At 47.9% G+C, this 21100-nt stretch overlaps 1 protein-coding gene across 2 annotated transcripts in view; it reads left to right on the forward strand.

Moving 5' to 3' along the window:
* DPYSL5 (dihydropyrimidinase like 5) overlaps positions 1-21100 on the forward strand; it is a 101624-nt gene that overhangs the window by 39751 nt on the left and 40773 nt on the right. For both annotated transcript variants that reach the window (XM_067471390.1, XM_067471408.1), the window contains exon 3: positions 17177-17335. In XM_067471390.1, the coding sequence (XP_067327491.1) occupies positions 17177-17335 (159 nt within the window). The remainder of the gene's footprint in view (positions 1-17176; positions 17336-21100) is intronic.

Here is a 21100-nt window from a genome sequence, read left to right on the forward strand (position 1 = left end):
ATTGGAGGTGCATAATGACAGCAAGCAGCGAGCAAGTGCGTATACCCAGGGCAGCGGTGTGTGTCCTGCCTTTTTAATTAACGCCAGGCTGATTGCTTTCCTAATCCTTCCATTAAGGCTGGTGTAAATGCACCCCCACGGGGCGGCAAAAACAGGTATCGTAATCATAGTTTTTGTCTGTCGTCCTACGCTGCGCTCATTTCACCATGCGGGAGGCACACTTTGCATGGACGTTCGCTGTGAGAGAAGCAAAGAAACCTCTCAACACCTTGGCTGGAAACTTCCGTGTTTGCAATCCCTGCCTTTTCTTCCAAATTCCTTTTCAGGTTTGTGAAGAAAAGCTCTTCCTGGCTGGCTGGGTTGTTAACTCCAATATTTGTCCTGGTTGGTGATTTTTAGTAATTTTTGACTAAGGTGGGGATTTCTTTGCAAGGTTTGTTCAGAGGAGGCTTGCCAGCATGGTTGTGCTCTGAGGCTGAGAGAGTGTGACTAGCCCAGAGTCACCCAGTGGGCTTCCTGGACTGAAGAGGGCTCGAACCCAAATTCAGTGCTCAACCACTGCACCACACTGGCTCTCGGATATGTTTATGTCTTGTCATTTGTCATGAGATTTCAATAACAGCACCTAGCTAAAATAGTAAAACAGTTCCTGATTATAGGATCATAGAACTGGAAGGGGTCCAACCCCTTGCCATGCAAGAAAAGCACCCCTGACAGATGCCCATCCAGCCTCTGTTTCAAAGCCTCCAAGGAAGGAGCTTCCACCAGACTCCAAGGCAGAGAGTTCCACTGCTGAACAGCTCTAGTGATTGTTAAAGCTTGAAAGGGACCTCATGCCACATGGCAGGAGGTTGGACCCCTTCCACTCTTTTCCAACTCTATGATTCCATAATCAGGAATTTATTGGAGACTAGCTGTAGCCACCATGCGTTGCTGTGGCCAACCTTCTCTCCCTCTTTCTCTCCTTCTTTCGTTCTCTCCTTCCTTCCCTCCTTCTTTCCTCTATTCCTTTCCCCTTTGTCTTTCCTTCCCTCTTACCTCTTTCCTTCCTTCCCCTTTTCTTTCCCTTCCTATTTCTTTCTCTCCTTTCTTTTTTCTCTACCACTTTCTTTCTTTCCTTCTTTCACTCTTTGCTTGCTTCAATCCTTCGTTCTCTCTTTCCTTCTTTCTTTCTCTCCCTCTTTCTTTCTCCCCTTTCTTCCCTTCCTTCCTTCCTCCCTTTTCTTTCCCTTCCTATTTCTTTCTCTCCTTTCTTTCTTCTCTACCTCCTTCCTTCCTGCGTTGCTGTGGCCAACCTTCTCTCCCTCTTTCTCTCCTTCTTTCGTTCTCTCCTTCCTTCCCTCCTTCTTTCCTCTATTCCTTTCCTTTTTGTCTTTCCTTCCTTCCCTCCCTCTTTCCTTCCTTCCCCCCTTTTCTTTCCCTTCCTATTTCTTTCTCTCCTTTCTTTCTTCTCTACCTCCTTCCTTCCTCTCTTTCCTTCCTTCCCTCCCTCTTCCCTTCCTTCCCCCCTTTTTTTCCCTTCCTATTTCTTTCTCTCCTTTCTTTCTTCTCTACTTCTTTCTTTCCTTCCTTTCTTCCTTCCTTCTCTCTTTCCTTCTTTCCTTCCCTCCCTTTCCTTCCTTCCCCCTTTTTCTTTCCCTTCCCATTTCTTTCTCTCCTTTCTTTCTTCCTTCTCTATCTCCTTCCTTCCTTCTCTCTTCCCTTCCTTCCCCCTTTTTCTTTCCCTTCCCATTTCTTTCTCTCCTTTCTTTCTTCCTTCTCTACCTCCTTCCTTCCTTCTCTCTTTCCTTCCTTCCCTTCCTCTTCCCTTCCTTCTCTTTTTCCTTCCTTCCCTTCCTCTTCCCTTCCTTCCCCCTTTTTCTTTCCCTTCCTATTTCTCTCTCTCTCTACCTCTTTCCTTCCTTCCTTCCTTCCTTCCTTCCTTCCTTCCTTCTCTCTTTCCTTCTTTCTTTCCCTCCATCCCTCTTTCCTTCCTTCCCCTTTTTTCTTTTCTTCTCTACCTCTGGCCGCCAGCGGGAAGGGAGCCTTTCAGCCCTCAGCCTTGCTGGGCCCTACAAAGGGTGGGCAGGGGGCTCTTTTCAAGGCGGGCCTCACTCACCCGGTGCCAGCACCTTCTTTCTGCCGTGGCTGTGGGGCACCTTCCTGCCTATTTGGCGGGTGGGCATGCAGGCGGGGTCTCATGAAAGGTACCCTGTGGCCAGGCCTGTAGCGAGGGGGTGGTTTTAGGGGTTCAAACCCCCCGAAATGTTTCAGATTTTTTTTTAAAACCTGGTTTACTCATGAATTTTAACTGGTTAACCAAATCCCCATGCTGCTAAGTCTATGAGATGTAAAAAATTAAGAGTTCCTCCAGAACTGTAAGCACTATCTCAAGCAAATATTGACAATTTATTTACACTGTCATTACTTGCAGCAATAGCCGATGTAGTGAAGCAACCAAGTTGGATGTATGTGTGTTGAATGCTCTCATTAAGGAGGCCAGACTTGGTGGAGGTGGTTTATTTATTTATTTATTTATTTATTTATGCGCTTGTATACCGCTAATATCTCAGCCTAAGTCGGCGACTCATTGCGGTTTACAACAACTAAAAAGTTAAAAACAATTAAAAACAGTATTCAATTTAAAACATGAAACACATATACAATACAAATTATTGGGCCACCAATAATAATCCCATGCATCTCGTAACTAAAATCACAATCCAAAATTCGTCGTCCATGATTACCAGCCTTTAGTCATCAAAATTCGTTGCAACGGATTAACCGAATGCTTGTTTAAACATCCATGTCTTCAGTCTCTTCCGAAACACCATCAGCGAGGAGGCTGATCGTACCTCTATAGGGAGGGTGTTCCAAAGCCGAGGGGCCACCACAGAGAAGGCCCTGTCTCTCGTTCCCGCCAGCCGCACTTGTGAAGCCGGCGGGATAGAGAGCAGGGACTCTCCAGATCTTAGGGTCCTGGTGGGCTGATAGGCTGAGATACGTTCGGATAGATAAGTTGGGAGCAGCTGCCTGCCCGCCTCACCAGGAGGAAAAGAAGTCCGTTTTCTGTTCTTGAGCTGAGACTAAAGGAGCTGCTTTGGGAGGCAATAGTGATCTTGGGGGCATTTGGTCCAGCGAAGGGGATGGATGGCGGAGGATCGTTGACCCTCTTCCGGAACGCTGACATCTGCCCACCTGTCTTCTTCCCAAGAGGTGAACTTCCTGACTGTGAGAGCCGTTCCGCAGTGGAACTCTCTGCCCCGGAGTGTGGTGGAGGCTCCTTCTTTGGAAGCTTTTAAGCAGAGGCTGGATGGCCATCTGTCGGGGGTGATTTGAATGCAATATTCCTGCTTCTTGGCAGAATGGGGTTGGACTGGATGGCCCAGGAGGTCTCTTCCAACTCTTTGATTCTATGATTCTATGAGGTTGATCCCCCTCCTCTTTCCTGTTCCAAGCGGGTTCTGGAAGGAGCTGTCCAGGCTCCTGGTGCTGAAGGTCGCAGCAGCGGCCTCCTGTCTCTCCCACTGAAGCACAGCCACTCCACCCAGAGCAGAGGCAGACGTTCAGCACAATAGGGCATGGGTGGAAAGAAGCTGTGGAGTATGCACCAATCTATCCCTCCTCCCCCATTTGCCAGAACTTGGGAATGATGAAACATTTTGATATCTGCAGGGCAGGTATTACAGGGATCTCCCAGGCTCGTGTGATGGAGAGGAGAGCGATTCCTGCCGGCTGTTAGGAATTGTGGGAGTTGCAGTCCAAAACACCTGGAGGGCTGAAGTTTTCCCATGCCTGCTGCATCCCATCTACCAGGACTGTAATGAGTATCAGCTGCATTAAGATCACTTCTGACCAAAAGGTCATGAGTTGGAAGCCAGCCCGGGATCAGAGTGAGCTTCCAACCAATTGGGTAACCTGTTGTCGACCTTTGCAACCCGAAAGACAGTTGCATCTGTCAAGTAGGAAAATTAGGTACTACCTATGTGTGGGAAGGCTAACTTAACTAATTTACAAGGCCATAAAAAAGACTCCAGCAAATCATGTGGGGAATGTGGAAGTGCTTCATCAGTGTCGCAGATGAAAGTTAAATAGCCTCTGACTGTCTGTCTATATGACGTGGAACAATGGCTTCAAACTACAAGAGAGGAGATTCCATCTGAACATGAGGAAGAACTTCCTGACTGTGAGAGCCGTTCAGCAGTGGAACTCTCTGCCCCGGAGTGTGGTGGAGGCTCCTTCTTTGGAGGCTTTTAAGCAGAGGTTGGATGGCCATCTGTCAGGGGTGATTTGAATGCAATATTCCTTCTTCTTGGCAGAATGGGGTTGGACTGGATGGCCCAGGAGGTCTCTTACAACTCTTTGATTCTATGATTCTATATCTGTTGTGTGTCTTTGGCATTGAATGCTTGCCATATTTGTGTACATTGTAATCTGCCCTGAGTCCCTTGCGGGGTGAGAATTGTGAATTGTGTAGCCTGTTGTCGACCTTTGCAACCCGAAAGACAGTTGCATCTGTCAAGTAGGAAAATTAGGTACCACCTATGTGTGGGGAGGCTAACTTAACTAATTTACGAGGCCATCAAAAAGCCTCCAGCAAATCATGTGGGGAATGCGGAAGTGCTTCATCAGTGTCGCAGATGAAAGTTAAATAGCCTCTGACTGTCTGTCTATATCTGTTGTGTGTCTTTGGCATTGAATGTTTGCCATATATGGTTACATTGTAATCCGCCCTGGGTCCCCTGCAGGGTTATTTATTTATTGTCTCATTAGCAACCATACCATTGTATTACAGTTCTAGCAGAGCAAAGCAAACACACAGGTTAAAGAAAAAGAAAGAAAAACACAGATTTTGCAAATTTGGTAGTTGGTTAAATGTCCTTTGACCAGTAACTGTCCCCTTGGAGTGCCTCTGATGTTGCTGCAAGAAGGTCCTCCCTTGCGCATGTGGCAGGACTCAGGTTGCATTGCAGCAGGTGGTCAGTGGTTTGCTCTTCTCCACACTCACATGTCGTGGATTCTACTTTGTGACTCGATTTCTTGAGGTTGGCTCTGCATCTCGTGGTGCCAGAGCGCAGTCTGTTCAGCGCCTTCCAAGTCGCCCAGTTTTCTGTGTGCCCAGTGGGGAGTCTCTCATTGGGTATCAGCCATTGGTTGAGGTTCTGGGTTTGAGCCTGCCACTTTTGGACTCTCGCTTGCTGAGGTGTTCCAGCGAGTGTCTCTGTAGATCTTAGAAAACTATTTCTTGATTTAAGTCGTTGACGTGCTGGCTGATACCCAAACAGGGGATGAGCTGGAGATGTCTCTGCCTTGGTCCTTTCACTATTGGCTGCTACTTCCCGGCGGATGTCAGGTGGGGCAATACCGTCTAGACAGTGTAATTTCTCCAGTGGTGTAGGGCGCAGACACCCCGTGTTAATGCGGCATGTCTCATTAAGAGCCACATCCACTGTTTTAGCGTGGTGAGATGTGTACCACACTGGGCATGCATAGCAGCAGAGCAGCGCAGCGCAAGAGCAGATGTCTTCACTGTGTCTGGTTGTGATCCCCAGGTTGTGCCAGTCAGCTTTTGTATGATATTGTTTCTAGCACTCACTTTTTGCTTGATGTTCAGGCAGTGCACGGTCAGAGCATGGTCCAGAGTGACTCCCAGGTATGTGGGTGCGCTGCAATGCTCCAGTGGGATTCTTTCCCAGGTAATAATCCTCAGAGCTCGGGATGCTTGTGTGTTCTTGAGATGAAAAGCACATGTCTGTGTTTTAGATGGATTAGGGATAGGGAATAAACAGTCCCTGCATGTTGGGGTTACAAGGGTGAAGGCAGCTCAAGACTGGGTGAGTAGTGAGTGATCCCTCATAAGGGCAGGGTGACCCAGTTTCTCCCTCAGGGTCACTAATTGGTTGACCTCGGAGCCAGACAGAGGCCTGAGAGAAACCTTTGGTCTGACCAAACACCAGTCTGACCAAACACCAGTGGCGAGTAAGTTCCCCCTTGCACCAATCTATCTCTCCTCCCCCATTTGCCAGAGCTTGGGAATGTTTACACATTTTGATGTTTGCAGGGCAGGTATTACAGGGATCTCCCAGGCTCGTGTGATGGAAAGGAGAACGATTACAATCCCTGTTGTTATTAAGAGCGGGATCCTATAATCCTTTCCTGGCTCGGTGCCATCAGCCATTTCCGGTGTCTCCGCTCTCTCCCTTCCTCTCCGGCACCCTGGGACCCTTTTGCCCTAACATAGGCAGACTTCGGCCCTCCAGGTGTTTTGGACTTCAACTCCCACAATTCCTAACAGCCTGCCGGCTGTTAGGAATTGTGGGAGTTGCAGTCCAAAACACCTGGAGGGCTGAAGTGTGCCCATGCCTGCTGCATCCCATCTACCTGCCAATTTGATCTGGCCACAGTGGTCCAAACTCTTGTTGCATCCTGAATAGATTACTTCAACGCGTTATACGTGGGGTTGCCTTTGAAGACTGTTCAGAAACTCCAACTAGTCCAACGGGCAGCAGCTAGACTACTCACTGGAGCGTCATACAGGGAACATACCACCCCCAGTTGTGTCAGCTCCACTGCCTTCTGGTCCAGTTCCGAGTACAATTCAAAGCCCTATACAGTTATGGCCCAGCGTACTTGTCTGAACGTATCTCCCTCTATGTCCCACCTCGGAGTCTAAGATCTTCTGGGGAGGCCCTGCTCTTGGCCCTGCCTCTGTCACAAATGCGCTTGGTTTTTGTTCGTTTTTTTTGTTGTGTCAGGATCAACTTGAGAAACTGCAAGTTGCTTCTGGTGTGAGAGAATTGGCCGCCTGCAAGGACGTCGCCCAGGGGACGCCCAGATGTTTTCGATGTTTTATCATCCTTTTGGAAGGCTTCTCTCATGTCCCCACATGAGGAGCTGGAGCTGACAGAGGGAGCTCATCCACGCTCTCCCCGGATTTCAGTCCTGCCGGCACAGGGGTTTAACTCACTGTGCCACTGGGGGCTCCAACGCGCTTGGTGGGGATGAGGGACAGGGCCTTATCGGTGGTGGCCCCCCGCCTGTGGAACTCACTCCCTAGTGAAATTAGGTTATCTACATCCCTCCTTTCCTTCAGAAAGAAGATGAAAATGTGGTTGTGGGACCAGGCCTTCAGGTAGCACGCTGACAATGACAATTATTATTATTATTATTATTATTATTATTATTATTATTATTTACAGCATTTATATACCACTTTTCTCAATGGCAATGATGACAAACGCTATGGAAATGGACCATAGACAAGCTTGTGATGGAGTCTCTGGTCACAGAATTTGGCCTAAATAAGGCCAACCAGCCTGTAATATTTTAAATAGATTTAATTTGTATTATCGAAGGCTTTCATGGCCGGAATCACTGGGTTAGTGTAGGTTTTTTCGGGCTAAATGGCCGTGGTCTAGAGGCATTCTCTCCTGACGTTTCGCCTGCATCTATGGCAAGTATCCTCAGAAGTAGTGAGGTCTGTTGGAACCAGGAAAAATGGGTTTATATATCTGTGGAAAGACCAGGGTGGGACAAAGGACTCTTGTCTGCTGGAAGCCATTGAAATCCACAAGCATGTGGGCAATTTCAACAGAAAGGAGGAAACAATGAAGATGAACAAAATCTGGCTACCAGTATTAAAAAAAACTCTAAAATTACAACAGCACAACAACAGAGAGGAAACAAACATGGACATCTAATCACCTCTCAACAAAAGTTTGCTCCAGGCACTGTCAGGCCATTATATGCTAATCAAGGTGGTCAGTTGAAACATTCCCACCTAGCTCCAGCAGACAAGACTCCTTTGTCATCTTCATGGCTTCCTGTTGAAATTGTCCACATGCTTGTGTATTTCAATGGCTTTCAGCAGACAAGAGTCCTTTGTCCCACCCTGGTCATTCCACAGATATATAAACCCTTTTTCCTAGTTCCAACAGACCTGACTACCTCTAAGGATGCTTGCCATAGGTGCAGGCGAAACGTCAGGAGAGAATGCCTCTAGAACATGGCCATATATCCCGAAAAAACCTACATCAACCCATTCACACCTAGCTCCAGCGGACAAGAGTCCTTTGTCCCACCCTGGTCATTCCACAGATATATAAACCCTTTTTCCTAGTTCCAACAGACCTCACTACCTCTGAGGATGCTTGCCATAGGTGCAGGCGAAACGTCAGGAGAGAATGCCTCTAGACCATGGCCATATAGCCCGAAAAAACCTACAACAACCCATTCACACCTAGCTCCAGCGGACAAGAGTCCTTTGTCCCACCTTGGTCATTCCACAGATATATAAACCCTTTTCCCTAGTTCCAACAGACCTGACTACCTCTGAGGATGCTTGCCATAGGTGCAGGCGAAACGTCAGGAGAGAATGCCTCTAGAACATGGCCATATATCCCGAAAAAACCTACAACAACCCATTCACACCTAGCTCCAGCGGACAAGAGTCCTTTGTCCCACCCTGGTCATTCCACAGATATATAAACCCTTTTCCCTAGTTCCAACAGACCTGACTACCTCTAAGGATGCTTGCCATAGGTGCAGGCGAAACGTCAGGAGAGAATGCCTCTAGAACATGGCCATATATCCCGAAAAAACCTACAACAACCCATTCACACCTAGCTCCAGCGGACAAGAGTCCTTTGTCCCACCCTGGTCATTCCACAGATATATAAACCCTTTTTCCTAGTTCCAACAGACCTGACTACCTCTAAGGATGCTTGCCATAGGTGCAGGCGAAACGTCAGGAGAGAATGCCTCTAGAACATGGCCATATAGCCCGAAAAAACCTACAACAACCCATTCACACCTAGCTCCAGCGGACAAGAGTCCTTTGTCCCACCCTGGTCATTCCACAGATATATAAACCCTTTTCCCTAGTTCCAACAGACCTGACTACCTCTGAGGATGCTTGCCATAGGTGCAGGCGAAACGTCAGGAGAGAATGCCTCTAGAACATGGCCATATATCCCGAAAAAACCTACAACAACCCATTCACACCTAGCTCCAGCGGACAAGAGTCCTTTGTCCCACCCTGGTCATTCCACAGATATATAAACCCTTTTTCCTAGTTCCAACAGACCTAACTACCTCTGAGGATGCTTGCCATAGGTGCAGGCGAAACGTCAGGAGAGAATGCCTCTAGACCATGGCCATATAGCCCGAAAAAACCTACAACAACCCATTCACACCTAGCTCCAGCGGACAAGAGTCCTTTGTCCCACCCTGGTCATTCCACAGATATATAAACCCTTTTTCCTAGTTCCAACAGACCTGACTACCTCTAAGGATGCTTGCCATAGGTGCAGGCGAAACGTCAGGAGAGAATGCCTCTAGACCATGGCCATATAGCCCGAAAAAACCTACAACAACCCATTCACACCTAGCTCCAGCGGACAAGAGTGCTTTGTCCCACCCTGGTCATTATTCCACAGATATATAAACCCTTTTCCCTAGTTCCAACAGACCTGACTACCTCTAAGGATGCTTGCCATAGGTGCAGGCGAAACGTCAGGAGAGAATGCCTCTAGAACATGGCCATATAGCCCGAAAAAACCTACAACAACCCATTCACACCTAGCTCCAGCGGACAAGAGTCCTTTGTCCCACCCTGGTCATTCCACAGATATATAAACCCTTTTTCCTAGTTCCAACAGACCTGACTACCTCTAAGGATGCTTGCCATAGGTGCAGGCGAAACGTCAGGAGAGAATGCCTCTAGAACATGGCCATATAGCCCGAAAAAACCTACAACAACCCATTCACACCTAGCTCCAGCGGACAAGAGTCCTTTGTCCCACCCTGGTCATTCCACAGATATATAAACCCTTTTCCCTAGTTCCAACAGACCTGACTACCTCTGAGGATGCTTGCCATAGGTGCAGGCGAAACGTCAGGAGAGAATGCCTCTAGAACATGGCCATATATCCCGAAAAAACCTACAACAACCCATTCACACCTAGCTCCAGCGGACAAGAGTCCTTTGTCCCACCCTGGTCATTCCACAGATATATAAACCCTTTTTCCTAGTTCCAACAGACCTGACTACCTCTAAGGATGCTTGCCATAGGTGCAGGCGAAACGTCAGGAGAAAATGCCTCTAGAACATGGCCATATAGCCCGAAAAAACCTACAACAACCCATTCACACCTAGCTCCAGCGGACAAGAGTCCTTTGTCCCACCCTGGTCATTCCACAGATATATAAACCCTTTTTCCTAGTTCCAACAGACCTGACTACCTCTGAGGATGCTTGCCATAGATGCAGGCAAAACGTCAGGAGAGAATGCCTCTAGAACATGGCCATATAGCCCGAAAAAACCTACAACAACCCATTCACACCTAGCTCCAGCGGACAAGAGTCCTTTGTCCCACCCTGGTCATTCCACAGATATATAAACCCTTTTCCCTAGTTCCAACAGACCTGACTACCTCTGAGGATGCTTGCCATAGGTGCAGGCGAAACGTCAGGAGAGAATGCCTCTAGAACATGGCCATATATCCCGAAAAAACCTACATCAACCCATTCACACCTAGCTCCAGCGGACAAGAGTCCTTTGTCCCACCCTGGTCATTCCACAGATATATAAACCCTTTTCCCTAGTTCCAACAGACCTGACTACCTCTAAGGATGCTTGCCATAGGTGCAGGCGAAACGTCAGGAGAGAATGCCTCTAGACCATGGCCATGTAGCCCGAAAAACCTACAACAACCCATTCCCACGTAGCTCCAGCAGACAAGAGTCCTTTGTCCCACCCTGGTCATTCCACAGATATATAAACCCTTTTTCCTAGTTCCAACAGACCTGACTACCTCTAAGGATGCTTGCCATAGGTGCAGGCGAAACGTCAGGAGAGAATGCCTCTAGAACATGGCCATATAGCCCGAAAAAACCTACAACAACCCATTCACACCTAGCTCCAGCGGACAAGAGTCCTTTGTCCCACCCTGGTCATTCCACAGATATATAAACCCTTTTTCCTAGTTCCAACAGACCTGACTACCTCTGAGGATGCTTGCCATAGATGCAGGCAAAACGTCAGGAGAGAATGCCTCTAGAACATGGCCATATAGCCCGAAAAAACCTACAACAACCCATTCACACCTAGCTCCAGCGGACAAGAGTCCTTTGTCCCACCCCAGTCATTCCACAGATATATAAACCCTTTTTCCTACTTCCAACAGACCTCACTACCTCTGAGGATGCTTGCCATAGATGCAGGCGAAACGTCAGGAGAAAATGCCTCTAGACCATGGCCATATAGCTCGAAAAAACCTACAACAACCCATTCACACCTAGCTCCAGCAGACAAGAGTCCTTTGTCCCACCCTGGTCATTCCACAGATATATAAACCCTTTTTCCTAGTTCCAACAGACCTGACTACCTCTGAGGATGCTTGCCATAGGTGCAGGCGAAACGTCAGGAGAGAATGCCTCTAGACCATGGCCATATAGCCCGAAAAAACCTACAACAACCCATTCACACCTAGCTCCAGCGGACAAGAGTCCTTTGTCCCACCCTGGTCATTCCACAGATATATAAACCCTTTTTCCTAGTTCCAACAGACCTGACTACCTCTGAGGATGCTTGCCATAGATGCAGGCGAAACGTCAGGAGAGAATGCCTCTAGACCATGGCCATGTAGCCCGAAAAAACCTACAACAACCCATTCCCACGTAGCTCCAGCAGACAAGAGTCCTTTGTCCCACCCTGGTCATTCCACAGATATATAAACCCTTTTTCCTAGTTCCAACAGACCTCACTACCTCTGAGGATGCTTGCCATAGATGCAGGCGAAACGTCAGGAGAGAATGCCTCTAGACCATGGCCATGTAGCCCGAAAAAACCTACAACAACCCATTCCCACATAGCTCCAGCAGACAAGAGTCCTTTGTCCCACCCTGGTCATTCCACAGATATATAAACCCTTTTTCCTAGTTCCAACAGACCTCACTACCTCTGAGGATGCTTGCCATAGATGCAGGCGAAACGTCAGGAGAGAATGCCTCTAGACCATGGCCATGTAGCCCGAAAAAACCTACAACAACCCATTCCCACGTAGCTCCAGCAGACAAGAGTCCTTTGTCCCACCCTGGTCATTCCACAGATATATAAACCCTTTTTCCTAGTTCCAACAGACCTCACCTTTGAGGATGCTTGCCATAGGTGCAGGCGAAACGTCAGGAGAGAATGCCTCTAGAACATGGCCATATAGCCCGAAAAAACCTACAACAACCCATTCACACCTAGCTCCAGCAGACAAGAGTCCTTTGTCCCACCCTGGTCATTCCACAGACATATAAACCCTTTTTCCTAGTTCCAACAGACCTCACTACCTCTGAGGATGCTTGCCATAGATGCAGGCGAAACGTCAGGAGAGAATGCCTCTAGACCATGGCCATGTAGCCCGAAAAAACCTACAACAACCCATTCCCACCTAGCTCCAGCAGACAAGAGTCCTTTGTCCCACCCTGGTCATTCCACAGATATATAAACCCTTTTTCCTAATTCCAACAGACCTCACTACCTCTGAGGATGCTTGCCATAGATGCAGGCGAAACGTCAGGAGAGAATGCCTCTAGACCATGGCCATGTAGCCCGAAAAAACCTACAACAACCCATTCCCACGTAGCTCCAGCAGACAAGAGTCCTTTGTCCCACCCTGGTCATTCCACAGATATATAAACCCTTTTTCCTAGTTCCAACAGACCTCACCTTTGAGGATGCTTGCCATAGGTGCAGGCGAAACGTCAGGAGAGAATGCCTCTAGAACATGGCCATATAGCCCGAAAAAACCTACAACAACCCATTCCCACGTAGCTCCAGCAGACAAGAGTCCTTTGTCCCACCCTGGTCATTCCACAGACATATAAACCCTTTTTCCTAGTTCCAACAGACCTCACCTCTGAGGATGCTTGCCATAGGTGCAGGCGAAACGTCAGGAGAGAATGCCTCTAGAACATGGCCATATAGCCCGAAAAAACCTACAACAACCCATTCTCACCTAGCTCCAGCAGACAAGAGTCCTTTGTCCCACCCTGGTCATTCCACAGATATATAAACCCCTTTTTTCCTAATTCCAACAGACCTCACTACCTCTGAGGATGCTTGCCATAGGTGCAGGCGAAACGTCAGGAGAGAATGCCTCTAGAACATGGCCATATAGCCCGAAAAAACCTACAACAACCCATTCCCACCTAGCTCCAGCAGACAAGAGTCCTTTGTCCCACCCTGGTCATTCCACAGATATATAAACCCCTTTTCCTAATTCCAACAGACCTCACTACCTCTGAGGATGCTTGCCATAGATGCAGGCGAAACGTCAGGAGAGAATGCCTCTAGAACATGGCCATATAGCCCGAAAAAACCTACAACAACCCATTCTCACCTAGCTCCAGCAGACAAGAGTCCTTTGTCCCACCCTGATCATTCCACAGATATATAAACCCTTTTTCCTACTTCCAACAGACCTCACTACCTCTGAGGATGCTTGCCATAGATGCAGGCGAAACGTCAGGAGAGAATGCCTCTAGAACATGGCCATATAGGCTGAGAAACCTACAACAACCCAGATTTAATTTGAATTGATTTTTTTTTTTATCTGTATGTAATTATTGTTTGTATTATGTGTATATGGGGGCATCGAATTGTTGCCAGCTGTAAGCCACCCTCCGGGGGTTGAGAAGCGCAGGGTACAAATAAATAAATAATTTCCTAATTACGCAGGGCTGGCTCTAAATATGGGGCACAGTTGGGCAATCCCCAGGGTGCAGCCCATTCAGGACACATAGCTGCTGCAAAGCCCCAGTTGTCCATACAAGCCGAGTGTTTGCCTCCCCCCCCCCCCCCCCCCCGCAGCTTGGACTTGGAAAGCAGCTTTGAGGATTAGTCAGTGGCCATCACGGGGGTCAGCTCAGGACACGGCCTCCTCTTTCCACCCCTTTCCATGGGAGGAAACAGAGGGGCAGCCTGTGGGGAGGGGTCCGGCGCTGCTGCAGGAGTACCACTAATCCACCTTACACTCTTTCTCGGGGGGTGGGTGAGTGAGTGTGTGGAGTGTGTGATCCATACACTCCCCTGCAATCCCTCTCACCTGGAGGGAGGTGTCTGTGGATGCGCCCGACACCCACTTATGCTTGAAATAGAGGCCGTGATTGGTGGGAGGATGGGGACCTTTGCCCTCACTTGCCCCCATGGCCAATGCAGGACTCTCACTCCGGCCTTCCTTACAGTAGAGGGCAGTGGGCCAGGGATGGCTCAAGGCCTTCAGAAGGAAGGGATCAGGAGCAGAGCCTCTGTGGGAGGGGATCTCCTTGGCTCAAGGGATGCCCGGGGAGGGGGGCTCTTAGCCCTGCATCCCCCCCCCCACCCCTTGGCTTGGCAGCCAGGCATTTCAGCATTCTTCAGCCATTCATAGCACTGAACATGTCATCAGTTGGTCCTTTTGGACTCAGAATAATCCCTCTGGACAAAGGAAAGAGTTCATTTACTCGTCCATACAAGTTTAATTTATTTCTTAGCATATCTGTAGTTAGCCTCATACCGCAAGAGCTCAGGGCAGCATACAATAAAGGTTAACCAGTATGAAATTATATATTCCACAGGTATATGTGTGTAAGGTTCGTTTGTGGGATTAACATAACTCAAAAACCACTGGATGAATTGACACCAAATTTGGACACACACTGCACCTCTCAGGCCAATGAGTGACCATCACTCATAAAAACACCAAAAACACAACAGAAGGGACTTAAAAAGGCAAAAAAAAACCCCAACAAAAACATTACAGTGCATGTACAAAACCATACACACACATACACACACACATATATATATATACACACACATACACACACACACAAAACTCATATACACAGACTGGGCCACAGCAATGCGTGGCAGGGGACAGCTAGTGTGTGTGTGTGTGTATAAATGTAATGTTCATCGCTAATAGTCAACATGGATTTATCAAAAACAAGTCATGCCAGACTAATCTGATCTCTTTCTTCGGTAGAGTTACAAGCTGGGTAGATGCGGGGAATGCCGTGGATGGAGCGTACCTGGATTTCAGGAAGGCCTTCTTTGACAAGGTCCCCCATGACCTTCTGGCAAGGAAACTAGTCCAATGTGGGCTAGGCAAAACTACAGTGAGGTGGATCTGGAATTGGTTAAGTGGACGAACACAGAGAGTGCTCACTAACGCTTCCTCTTCATCTTGGAAAGAAGTGACAAGTGGAGTGCCGCAGGGTTCCGTCCTGGGCCCGGTCCTGTTCAACATCTCTATTATTGACTTAGATGAAGGGTTAGAAGGCATGATCATCAAGTTTGCAGACGACACCAAATTGGGAGGGATAGCCAATACTCCAGAGGACAGGAGCAGGATTCAAAACGATCTTGACAGATGAGAGAGATGATGGGCCAAAACTAACAAAACGAAGTTCAACAGGGACATATGCAAGATACTCCACTTTGGCAGGAAAAACGAAATGCAAAGATACAGAATGGGGGACAACGCCTGGCTCGAGAGCAGTCCGTGTGAAAAAGATCTTGGAGTCCTCATGGACAACAAGTTAAACATGAGCCAGGAATGTGATGTGGTGGCAAAAAAAGCCAATGGGATTTTGGCCTGCATCAAGAGGAGCCTAGTGTCTAGATCTAGGGAAGTCATGCTCCCCATGTGCTATTCTGCCTTGGTTAGACCACATCTGGAATATTGTGTCCAATTCTGGGGACCATAATTGAAGGGAGATGTTGACAAGCTGGAATGTGTCCAGAGGAGGGCGACTCAAATGATCAAGGGTCTGGAGAACAAGCCCTATGAGGAGCGGCTTAAGGAGCTGGGCATGTTTAGCCTGAAGAAGAGAAGGCTGAGAGGAGATATGATAGCCATGTATCAATATGTGAGAGGAAGCCACAGGGAGGAGGAGGGAGCAAGTGACGCAAATAAATAAATAAAATATGAAAGGAATGTCAGAGTGAAGATGAAGCGAACTTGTTTTTGTTCGCTCCAGAAACTAGGACGCAAACCAGTGCATTCAAATTACAAGGAATGATATTCCGGCAAAACATGAGGGATAACTTCCTGGCAGTCAGATATGTTTGGCAGAGGAAAGGATTGCGTTGGAGGGAGGCAGGCTCTCCTTCTTTGGGGATCTCTAGGCTGAGCTTTAAATATGTATTCCTACATGGCAGAATTGGGTTAGACTAGATCAATGTTTCTCAACCTTCCTGATCCCACGACCGCTTTATACAGTTCCTCATCTTGTGGTGACCCCCAACCATAACATTATTTCTGTTGCTACTTCATAACTGTTGTTTTGCTCCTGTTATGAATCGTAATGTAATATCTGATATTTACATTATATCTGATATTTATTTTCATTCACTGGACCAAATTTGGCACAAAACCCCGATACGCCCGAATTTGAATACTGGTGGGGTTGGGAGGGGGCATTGATTTTGTCATATGGGAGTTGTAGTTGCTGGGATTTATAGTTAACCTACAATCAAAGGGCATTCTGAACTCCACCAATGATGGAAATGAACTAAACTTGGGACACAGAACTCCCATGACCAGCAGAAAATACTGGAAGAGTTTGATGGGCATTGGCCTTGTGTGTGGGAGTTGTAGTTCACCTACCTGTGTAGAACACTGTGGACACAAACAATGATGGAATACTAGTGGAGTCTGGGGAAAATAGACCTTGACATGGATTCTTTAACTATGTAACATAATCAAAGAGCATTCTGAACCCCACCAATGAGATAATTGGGCCAAACTTTCCACACAGAACCCCAATGGCCAACAGAAAATTCTGTGTTTTCGGATGGTCTTTGACGACCCCTCTGACACCCTCTCATGATACCCCAAGGTGTCCTGACCTCCAGGTTGAGAAACACTGGACTAGATGGTCCATGTGGCTGCTTCCAACTGTATGATTCTAACTCTGCTCTCTGTTTAGGACCATTTCCAGATCCTATTGTATCTTCCTGATACAGGTTTTGAGGCCTCTAGGCATCACCACTTTGTCAGTCTTTTGTTCTGTTGTTTAAGTGAGGTGGCTGATGCTTTTAATTGTTATGCATGCTGAAAACAATAGAGCAGAAATATGTCTAAGTAAATAAAACTAGAACACTTTGCCCAAAGGGTCACTCAATCTTCCTCTCTCTCCCCCACTCTCTCCGCACACGCAGGCCGCCCTCGTTGGGGGGACCACCATGGTGATCGGGCACGTGCTTCCAGACAAGGATATCTCCCTCCTCGATGCTTACGAGAAGTGCCGCAGCCTGGCCGACCCCAAAGTGTGCTGCGACTACGCCCTGCACATGGGCATCACCTGGTGGGCACCAAAGGTAAGAAGAATGTGGGTGCGTTGGAAGCGGAGTTACACAATTGCTCAAACATCTCATTTCTGAGCATCTGCACCTGTAGCCTTCAGACCTCTCTGAACCACTGGCCCTAATCTGGGTTTGGAAACTTTGTGGGGTGGGAGTTATTTATTTATTATTTATTTATTACGGTTGCTTATACCCCGCCCTTCTCACCCGGGGGGACTCAGGGCGGCTTACACAAACAAGGCACAATTCGATGCCTGTATTACAAAAACATAACATCAAAAACATAACATCAATAACAACAATAATTATAACACTGATAACAATTAACGTAAACAATCAATATTATCGGCAGGAATAGCCATAAACCCGTAAAAACAATTAAAACAATAAAAGCAATACAAACCTCATTGCTGGTCAGCGTTTAACCGACTCATAGTTAGGTTCTACTTTCCACACATTGTTGGTCCTATCATTCTGGTTCCATGTCTAATTGTCAGGGTGCCCAAAGGCCTGGTCCCAGAGCCACGTCTTTACCTTCCTCCTGAAGGCAAGGAGGGAAGTTGAAGCCCTGATTTCCCCCGGGAGTGAGTTCCACAGATGAGGGGCCACCACTGAGAAGGCCCTGCTCCTCGTCCCTACCAGCCTCACTTGTGATAGCGGTGGGGTCGAGAGCAGGGCCTCCCCAGATGATCTCAGATTCCGAGATGGGACGTAGAGGGAGATACGTTCGGACAGATACGCTGGACCGGAACCGTAAAGGGTTTTGTAGGTCAAAACCAGCACCTTGAATTGTGCTCGGAATTGAATTGGCAGCCAGTGGAGCTGACATAACAGGGAGGTGGTGTGTTCCCTGTATGTCGCTCCAGTAAGCAGTCTAGCTGCCGCTCGTTGGACTAGTTGGAGTTTCCAAACAGTCTTCAAGGGCAACCCCACGTAGAGTGCGTTGCAGTAGTCTATACGGGATGTGACAAGAGCGTGGACCACTGTGGCCAGATCAGACTTCCCGAGGTACGGGCGCAACTGGTGCACAAGTTTTAATTGCGCAAAAGCTCTCCTGACCACCGCTGAGACCTGGGGTTCCAGGCTCAGCGATGAGTCCAGGATCACTCCCAAGCTGCGAACCTGCGACTTCAGGGGGAGTGTAACCCCATCCAGTACAGGCTGTAACCCTGTAGTCAGGTATTTTCATAATTTAGTATTTATTTATTTATTTCGTATCAAAAGCATTGCATAATTTATTTATTTCAGGTACTTTTACCCCGCCCTTCTCAACCCCGGAGGGGGGACTCAGGGCGGCTTACAAAAAGGCACAATTCGATGCCGATACAAATTACACATAATGTACAAAACCATAGTTAAAACCATTATCACAGTTAAAACAATCAAAACAATCAATATACAACGCATCATATAAAAACTATTCACGTGCTCAGCGTTCGTCTTTCAGAGTTCCAAATTCCATCCTGGCCATTGTCAAAGTCATTTCTTTATCTCTTTATCTGCCCAGTTGTCCGAATGCCTGGTCCCAAATCCATGTTTTCAGTTTTTTCCTGAAGGAAAGGAGTGATGTTGCTGATCTAATCTCCCTGGGGAGCGAATTCCACAGTTGGGGGGCACCACTGAGAAGGCCCTGCTCCTCGTCCCCGACAATCTCACTTGTGATAGCGGTGGGGTCGAGAGCAGGGCCGCCCCAGAAGATCTTAGACTCCGGTGGTGGGGTCAAGAGCAGGGCCGCCCCAGAAGATCTTAGACTCTTTAGCCTGAAGAAAAGAAGGCTGAGAGGAGATATGATAACCATGTATAAATATGTGAGAGGAAGCCACAGGGAGGAGGAGGGAGCAAGCTTGTTTTCTGCTTCCCTGGAGACTAGGGCGCAATGGAACAATGGCTTCAAACTACAAGAGAGGAGATTCCATCTGAACATGGGGAAGAACTTCCTGACTGTGAGAGCCGTTCAGCAGTGGAACTCTCTGCCCCAGAGTGTGGTGGAGGCTCCTTCTTTGGAAGCTTTTAAGCAGAGGCTGGATGGCCATCTGTCAGGGGTGATTTGAATGCAATATTCCTGCTTCTTGGCAGAATGGGGTTGGAGTGGATGGCCCATGAGGTCTCTTCCAACTCTTTGATTCTATGATTCTATGAGGGACGTAGAGGGAGATCCATTCGGACAGATACACTGGGCCGGAGCCGTATAGGGTTTTGTAGGTCAAAACCAGCACTTTGAATTGTGCTCGGAACTGGATCGGCAGCCAGTGGAGCTGACTCAACAGGGGGGTGGTCTGCTCCCTGTATCACGCTCCGGTGAGCAGTCTGGCTGCCTCCCGCTGGACTAGTTGGAGTTTCCGAACAGTCTTCAAAGGCAACCCCACGTAGAGTGAGTTGCAGTAATCTAATCAGGATGTAACAAGAGCGTGGACCATCGTGACATAAATTAGTATAAAACCGATAAAAATAGAAGGCACGCAGGCGGCTAAATGTCTTTTGACTGAAAACAGGCAACAGCAACAGCATTGTCTGTAGCCTCCCACAATTCCTCCTCTGTACATGAGGCAGGGCATTGCGGACAGGCATACAGATGCAGAGTTGTCTGTTCCGCTCCACAGTCACACAAGGAGTGGGATTCTTCTAGGTCGTGCCATTTTGCCAGGTTGTCTTTTGATCTGCCCACTCCACTTCTGAGTCTGTTCAGGGACTTCCAAGTTGCCCATTCCTGGTTTGCCCTTGGAGGAAGACCCTCCCTTGTGGGGGGGTCATCCAGTTGGGATTTCTGGTTTAGCTGCCAAGAGGGATTCCCTTTCTGTTGCTGGGGGGACACCAAGAGGAGTGGTAGTTCTCATAAATATTTCCCTTGATTTGTGTCTACTTGGAGGAGGCTGGTCGCCATGCAGTGGGGGGTTTTCACAGGGTTCAACCTTATTTCTCTCACATTTATCAGCAACTTTCCTTCGCACATGGGGGGGGGGGGGGCAATGCCAGCTAGCTTGTCGAGTCTGTCAACAGGTGTAGGTTTAAGGCATCCTGTGATTATTCTGCATGTTTCATTCAACGCTGTGTTCACCTGCTTTACATGGGCAGACTTGTGCCAAACAGGGCAGGCATAATGTATTGTCGAAGGCTTTCATGGCCGGAATCACTGGGTTGTTGTAGGTTTTTTCAGGCTATATGGCCATGTTCTAGAGGCATTCTCTCCTGACGTTTCGCCTGCATCTATGGCAAGCATCCTTAGAGGTAGTGGGGTCTGTTGGAACTAGGGAAAAGGATTTATATATCTGTGGAATGACCAGGGTGGGACAAAGGAATCTTGTCTGCTGGAGCTAGCTGTGAATGTTTCAACTGACCACCTTCATTAGCATCTGAAGGCCTGGCTGAGCCTGGGAAAATCTTTTGTTGAGAGGTGTTAAGATGTGCTTGATTGTTTCCTCTCTGTTGTTTTGCTGTTGTAATTTTAGAGGTTTTTTTTTAATACTGGTAGCCAGATTTTGATCATTTTCATGGTCTCTTCCTTTCTGTTGAAATTGTCCACATGATTCTTGTGGGTTTCAGTGGCTTCTCTGTGTAGTCTGACATGGTGGTTGTTGGTGTGGTCCAGCATTTCTGTGTTCTCAAATAATACACTGTGTCCAGGTTGGTTCATCAGGTGCTCTGCTATGGCTAACTTCTCTGGTTGAAGGAGTCTGCAGTGCCTTTCATGTTCCTTGATGCGTGTCTGGGCCATGCTACTGCCAGACATCAAGGGAACCACTGACCGCAGAGGGAAGCTGATGAGGAAACACAACATACAAA

This window comes from Anolis sagrei, chromosome 1 (genome assembly GCF_037176765.1).
Source record: "Anolis sagrei isolate rAnoSag1 chromosome 1, rAnoSag1.mat, whole genome shotgun sequence".
Lineage (NCBI taxonomy): Eukaryota > Metazoa > Chordata > Lepidosauria > Squamata > Dactyloidae > Anolis > Anolis sagrei.